The 7,567-nt window shown below is 40.2% G+C and overlaps 1 protein-coding gene across 2 annotated transcripts in view; it reads right to left on the reverse strand.

The window, feature by feature from the left end:
- Positions 1–821: 821 nt before the first annotated feature.
- The window catches only part of LOC102673711 (alpha-1D adrenergic receptor), a 22,137-nt gene continuing 15,391 nt past the window's right edge, over positions 822–7,567 (reverse strand). Inside the window, exons 3-7 of one of the 2 annotated variants that reach the window (XM_006610054.2) lie at positions 6,073–6,297; positions 4,879–5,197; positions 3,985–4,248; positions 3,247–3,543; positions 822–2,514 (exon numbers count right to left, since the gene is read on the reverse strand). In XM_006610054.2, coding sequence (XP_006610117.1) covers positions 2,277–2,514; positions 3,247–3,543; positions 3,985–4,248; positions 4,879–5,197; positions 6,073–6,297 — 1,343 coding nt within the window. In that variant the 3' untranslated portion in view covers positions 822–2,276. The remainder of the gene's footprint in view (positions 2,515–3,246; positions 3,544–3,984; positions 4,249–4,878; positions 5,198–6,072; positions 6,298–7,567) is intronic. The other variant, XM_006610055.2, reaches the window with a different exon arrangement.

A 7,567-nucleotide genomic window follows, 5' to 3' on the forward strand; every position in this document is an offset into this window, starting at 1 on the left:
AAACTCTCACCACCCTTTTTACCCTCTCTCTCCTCCATACCCTGATACAATATAATACCGTAACCTCGTAACGAAACGGAAATAGAAGAAAAGATGCGAAATCATAACCTTAAGGAAAAAAAAAAAAAGAAAAAAGAAAAAGAAAAAGAAAAAAAAAGAAAGGATTTTGATGACGCTACGAAGGGCATTTTTTTTAACGCATCTCTATTAAACGACCGGCGCCGGTCGACGCGGAGCCGCCCTTTTTTTCTCTTAGGTTTAATAAGGAAAACCAAGCCCCCCTCTTTTCCGATGATCCACCCCCTCCCCCATCCCCCGCCACCCAGCGCCGTGGTAAACGAAGATCAAAAAAAAAAAAAAAAAAAAAAAAAAAGGAAGAAAAAAGGAAAAAAAAAATAAAGAAGAAAGAAATAAAAAGGGAATCTTTTACGTCCGCGTGATCTCGAACAGAGAATCGCGCGTGCATTTTCGTTCGACTCACGATCGATTGTACCGTCTTTTTCGTGATGTCGGGGATGAGAAATGTTCTTGGCAAGCTTCTCTTCCAATTGCAACGATGAATTTGTTCTCGTTGATTTTAATTTACATTCAGTCCATTTTTCTCTGCTATCGATATATTTAACACTTGACGAGGAATTCGATGGTGGAATTATCTTTAAATTCTAAAGAAATGTCATTTTATGTATGGTTTTTTTTTTTTTTTTTTTTTTTTTTTTTTTTTTTTTTTTTTTCTTTTTTTTTTATTATTTCGAATTGGCGTCAACGTAGATAATAAATTTTGAATAGTCATGGAAGCGGCACGGAACATTTTTTCATTATACTCCGAGATCGATTTATGTAATAAGAATAACACACGAGAAACAGGCAACAAAACAGAGAAACATACATAAATACATATACATACATATACACACACGAAATGCGTGAGAGGGAGAGAAATTGGTGTGTTTAGCGTGTGTGTCTCTGTGTGTGTTTGTTTGTGCGAACGCGTGTCGAGGGAAGACACAGATGGAAGAAAGTTCCAGTAATTGTGAATCGGCCGAGGAAAAGAAGAAAAAGAAAATCGAGACAGAAAGAGAGAGAGAGAGAGAGAAAGAGAGGGAGAAAGTGGTGTGCGTGTACAATTAAGATGAAAAATGTATGCATGAGAGAATGGGTAAGAGAGAAAGAGAGAGAGAGAATCGTAATCTCGCTCGTATCACGATGTGTGTATTATATAAGATATACAGTTTACAATTATTTGTAATGGATACTTTTTATTTGTCAAATAAAAGTTAGTACAAATGAAGGTAAAGTAGGAATGACATTTTTTTTTTTTTTTCTTTCTTCCTGGCTGGAAAGTGTGGGAATTTCGTCGATCGATGGATTTAAAATCGAGAAAATTCTATAGGTAAATAAGATTCTATTCTTTATTATTTAATTTCTTCTTGATTGTTTTATTTATCGAATCTCTCTTCTACTGAACGGAATAATCTCGATATCCGCGGTGGAACGAAGAAATATTTTTTCCATCGGTATCACAGACGATAGTGCGTTTTAATCGACACGTATCGGAGAAAAAAGAAAAAAAAAAAAAAGAAGAAGAGATACAAGATCGATGAAAAATGATCGTCCGCGCGATCATTACGATGGAATCGACGCGCTATTCTTTATTCCATGCAATTTTTTACTTCTAATTCGTTACTCCACTTCTCTCTAAAAGGTACGTTTCCACTTATGAATAATCTTTGGTTCGATGAAACACTTGGATCAACGATCTTTGCATCGTCTGGAAAATATCCAGAAGAAAGTAAACGACAATACAAAATGTTTTATCACATTTACATATTTATATATATATATATATATTTCTTCTCGGGATTCTTTGCTGTTCTTCCTCTACCACGATTGAGCATGAAAAGACACAGAGGCAAAAATTGTGCGGCAGGTATTTTTAGATCAATGTCAAACATTCTCTCGAGTTACTCGATTTCTCTCCATTACGCATCCATATTCCATATATATATCCATATATTCGAAGGATTTTTAATTTCATTTCATCTCTTCTCGCGTAAATAAGGGGGAATAATAATTTCTAGTTGGAAAACTTTTGTACATACTTCCCCGATTTCTCGAATCAGAATTCGCATAACGAAATCCATCGATAATTTTTTCACAAAGATGGAAAAAAAAAAGAAGAAAAAAAGGAACAGAAATCCCCTCGATACGAGGAATCGTGGAGCGTTCCACCCGTGATCGATCTCGCATCCCCGGGAGGAGGGACACTTTTGTTCTCCTCAACAATTCTGATCGTGCTCCTGTTGATGAAAAGCGTCACGGTAAAGGGAGGTTGGCGTGCGATGCATCATCGTCACGTAGGAGGTTGCCGAGGCAGGCGTGGCCGTCGGATTCGGTGTTGGCGTCAACAACGGCGTACCCTGAAGACTAATGACCAATGGCAGCGCGGTCGGGGTGCACAGGCTCATCGCGTTTCGTCCACTTTCCGTCACCGAACGATGTCTCGGCCTTGCTGACCTAGAAAACGTTTCTTCCTTCAGGTACATGCATTAAAGAAGAGTAATAAGCCCGTGGAACGATCGGTCTATCGGGCTTTCATTGCCTACAATACGGGGCCAGGAACGTGCTATGGGATTTAATACCTCCCCTACCTATTCTTCTTCCTCTTCTTCTTCTTCTTCTTCGTGGATATTTTTGCCGAGATTTGTCTTTCTTTCTTATGGGACCAAGTTTTTCGACAGGTACAGGTAAAGAGAATGAGCGATAAAAGGTTTTTCCCCGTTTTTTTTTTTTTTTTTTTTACTATTCTTTTTCTTGTTGACGAGGTACGTGGAAAGTTCGAGAAGAAATTAAAGAAGATCGTTAGTTGCGAATGCTTATCGATGAAGGTCCAATTATTTCTTATCTAGAGATCGTCGATTTTTGAAAGATAGAAATATCGAATACTTTTCAGATACGTGCATATTATCTTTCGAGTACCAATCACTTGTCCTTTCTATTTAACGTTCGAATGCGAACGTTGTCTTGACAGAATATCGCCAATATTGCAAAAATCTACATAAGCCTCGATAAAGCTAAGAAAAGAGCGCACCCAAAATATAATAAGAAAAAAAAAAAATATCCAAATTTTCGAGTAAATTCCAATCATCCCGAGAAGCACGATTGAAAACATTTGATAAATCTCTGAATGTATTGAAATTCGAGAAGCAGAATCAAAAATGGTCGTTAATCTATCCTATAGAAACTCACCTGGAACACTTGCACTTCAACAATCTGATGAACGCAGCCCTGAACGTTCTATTGAAGATGGTGTAGATGACCGGATTGATCGTGGAGGACACGTAGCCGAGCCACAGGCATACGTTGACCACGTGTACAGGCACCGAGCACTCGGGACACGCGGCGAAGAATATGTTCAAGAGAAAGAACGGGGCCCAGCAGAGCACGAACATGAAGAAAACCAGGCCCAACACCTTGCTGGCTTTCTGCTCCGTTGCAACGGCGTTCGCGGCCAACGATCTCCTCTTCGTTCTACCGGGGAGAAACCTGAGAACACGGGGGATATAGCTTGTGTTTGCCCTCCGGATTCGAAAGTCAGCCGAATCGACCGCCATTTGCATGTGCAAATGGGTTTCCATGCTCGGGGGGGTTAATCCCATAGAGTGAACGCGACTCGTTCCACACGTTGAACGCACAATCCTGTGTGTGCCGGGGGATTTCGGGATACGAACAACCTCTCAATTTCGCGATTAAACTTTGCCAACCTAGTGAATCGCGACAAACATCGGGGATAACCCGAGGATCGCGATATCGCGGTTAATTTCGTTATAAACGGACGATCGAGGCAAACAGCGAGACAAATACTTCCAATACTTTTTGGGAATAAACTAAATAATCGTGTACGGACGAATCCGTGTTTTAATCGCGAAAGCAAATTGAGCAAAGTGACGAGAGAGAGAGAGAGAGAGAGAGAAAAGGAATTCGAACCTGAGATTCAGGGTGTTCGGAGTGACGTTTAATTGGAGCTTCAAAGCCTTCAGAGTGAAATTCCTTGTTTCACGGGCGATATTCTCAGGCGTTTGGGTCGCTTGATCCACTTTCGTCGCCAGTCTCGTCGTTCCGCTTCCGGCCGGGTTACTCGCCCCGTTCACGGCGAAATTCAACTGCGGTTGAGACTTTGCGGCCGACCTTGCCCCCCTGCACCTGTTATGTTTGCGACGGTACAGAGCCTCCGCGTTTAATTTGGTTAAACTGGAAAATTAAACGGTTGTTCCGTGGCAACAAGTTATCACGACGAATCGCAGCATACGGCCCTCCTCGCGGACCGTATACACACACACACACACACATACACACGCTACATACGTTTCGTTCTTTCGAAATTTTATTCCAAATTTCTTTCTTCTTTTTTACCGAAATATGCAAGAGAAAAATTGATATCTGACTGCACGAAATTGCATCGTGTTTAGCGGACCAGAATAATTTCAGAACGAATAAATTAATCGCGTTATTTATAATTTTCACCGTGATCGAGATTTCGTCGCTTCTTTTTTCTTTTTTTTTTTTTTTTTTTTCATATTTTGCCTCGCTAATCGTATCCCTTAATTTCCTTTCCAATTAAGGGGGGAAGTTGAGTGAAATAGGACCAAAAAAGATTTTTAATTCCATTAATGCGATTGAGTCGGTTAAAATATGTTCAACAGCGAAATTTACGTCGCGTTAGATTAATTGGATTAGGTGTACTCGCGGTCGGGATAAATTACGATTTCTAATTGCTTCCATTTCGTCCCGTTATCGAGAGGGAAAATTCCAAAAGATTTACACGCGATTCTAAATCTTCCCCGCTCGTTATTTCGTTATTTGTTTGTTCGTTACGCTTACCTGTCGCTTCCGACACCGCCGGAAGTCCTCCACGTGTACCGCGATGACGAAGGGGTGGCGGTTTCCACGGTCGAAGTGGCGGTGGAAGAGGCCTTGGTCGAGAAGTATCTGCCTCCCAGCCTTCGAAACTGATCTCGTTCGGGATGTTCCGCGATGAAACGAGCTTTTTGCCTGAGCAGCTGCACCGTCAGAATGTAAGTGGCTACCATGACGATCATGGGTATGTAGAAGGCGATCAGAGAGCCGAACACGAAAAACGCTCTGTTGTTGATCACGCATGCTCCCGGCCGTGGCATAATATTCAGAGGATTTATTATGCCTGGGGAAAAAGATTGTTACAAATAATAAAATTAATCTATTGGACGAAGGGGACGAAGGAATTTGGTAAATTATTCAACGCGAATGATATTTATGAATATGCGTAAGTACAAATCCTATCTAAATTCTCTATCTGGATCAAAACCAAGATCACTTGAAGCGTATATATAACCCTTTCGGCGAACACATTCAGTACAACGTTTCATTGCCTGCGTAATTTGCTTCGTTTTATTTCAAATCCGCTACGCGCATAATTTATTAGCTATTTAAAGAGAGACATTTAATTGCACAAGGACTTTAGATTTTCTCTAGATCCAAGACTTTTAGGAGTACTTTTAAAAGTATTAATTTAATCGGTGAATAAGAGTGATCCGAGAACGTGCAAATGTGAAAAATTAGGACGGAAATTTGAGGATTAAGAGATTGTTCATTCAAAAAAAAAAAAAAAAAAAAGAAGAAGAAAAAAGAAAGACAAGATTGGAAAGATACAATGCAATCTTTCTCCTCCCCGGATCTCTCAAAAAACGAGGCGCCCGTTGGGCAAAACCGTAATCGTTTATCGACCAGTCCACGGTTCCACTGTATGCGTAAATAGTTTCGAATATCGAGCAGCCTTTGCTTCGGATAGAATGGCAAGAAGAAGAAGAGGAAGAAGAAGAAGAAGAAGAGTTCGCTTCTACAAGTTTCCCATTTAACCTGCCGCTCCAAGGAAACGCTTTCCTTCCGAATATCCGATCCGGTTTTACGATTACGTCGTATCGATCTCTTTTTCCCAATTTCGATTATTGTTTTCCCGAACGAACGATATTCGTCCTCGATTATTCCGAACTCACCGTCGAATCTAATGCGTAAAGGACGTGTAAAATCTCATTTTACCCAGAACCGTGATCGAGCTGGAGACCAACATGGCGAGCAACCACACAGCCGCTATCTTGAAGCCGACCATCCGTTTGGTGGACGTGTGCCTCGTCCGCAAAGGATTCCGGATGCCGAGATACCGGCCCAACGAGATGAAGCACATGTGCATTATGCTCGCGGAACAGGCCAGCACATCGCACGTCACGTACACGTTACACCACACCACTCCGAATGGCCAGTATCCTGCAACATTCAACGTGATCCTTTCATCGCAATTTTAGAGACCGATTTTTTCATTATCGATTCAAATAAGGATAAGGAAAAGAAAGAAATTAACAAGAATAAAAAGACAAGACGATTTTATAAATTTCAATTCCATTGAAACGAAAACAAAAATGGACGATCGATATCGTTCCGGCCCAAATTTTATCCATTCATTCTCGAGCTGCTTATTTCAATGCAAAAAATCTATTATTAGCCGGGTACTCTGATATATAAATAACTGGTATATCAATCGTATTCCAAATTATCCAACTCGGCCAACTAAGTATAATCTATATACCTCCCTTTTTGTGATGATCTTGGTGATGTATCGCGAAAACAAGCTTCTTCTCGGGAGAGAAGAAAGAAAGAAAGAAAGAAAGAAAGAAAGAAAGAAAGAAAGAGAGCGTCCATTTCTTATCATAACGTCTCTCCTTCGAGAATTTCCACATCCTATAATCCAATTTAATCGTCCACGCGAGATGCGAAACGCGCGAAAACAGCGAACAACAGTTTACCAGACACGTATTAAAGGATTCAATTTCGTTTCGTATTCCGTAATTCGTTCAACTCGTACGCGTGACGCATGGCTTTACACGAAAGCGAAAGAGCGGTTATATCTTCTTTTTCATTTCGGTGGTCCTTAATCAACCTTCTGTCGGGATACGAGGCCAACTCGTTTTCAATTATCGTTAATCAAATATGTATGAATATTTTTTTTCTTTTTCTTTTTTTCTTTTTTTTCACGCAAGGTCTTTTGCAATTTTAGAGATGCATTCCGATCCATCCAAACGAGCATTCCAAACTCGAAAGCATACAAAATGCCACGAATGTAAACCAGCTGTTAACATCGAGGTCCTTTGATGTTGCCCGTTTTCACGTGCATCTTACGAGTTAAAATTAACAGGCTCGCGCGTTTAACCGTAAAATCGGGTAAATTCCAGTGGTAGTTTAACAATTAGTTAGAATAGAGCGACGAAGACGAGCGTTTCTCCCTTTCCACAGGGAGAAATCAAAGCGAAACGATTTCGTTTCGAGCCTAAACAAATGATATTTCCAAGCGAGAAATGATCTCAGATTGAAGAAACAAGATTCGAGATCGAGCGTTGAAATCAAAACGAGAATTTTAATTTCCGATTTCTTTCGGAAGAAATTTCAAGAATAAAGCTGTGTTTCTTCCCGAGGCTTTATTTTAATTTTTTCCATTGGAGAGTAATTCTTTTTCTTTTTTTTTTTTTTTTTTTTTTTTTTT

This window comes from Apis dorsata, unplaced genomic scaffold (assembly GCF_000469605.1).
Source record: "Apis dorsata unplaced genomic scaffold, Apis dorsata 1.3 scaffold_68, whole genome shotgun sequence".
NCBI lineage: Eukaryota > Metazoa > Arthropoda > Insecta > Hymenoptera > Apidae > Apis > Apis dorsata.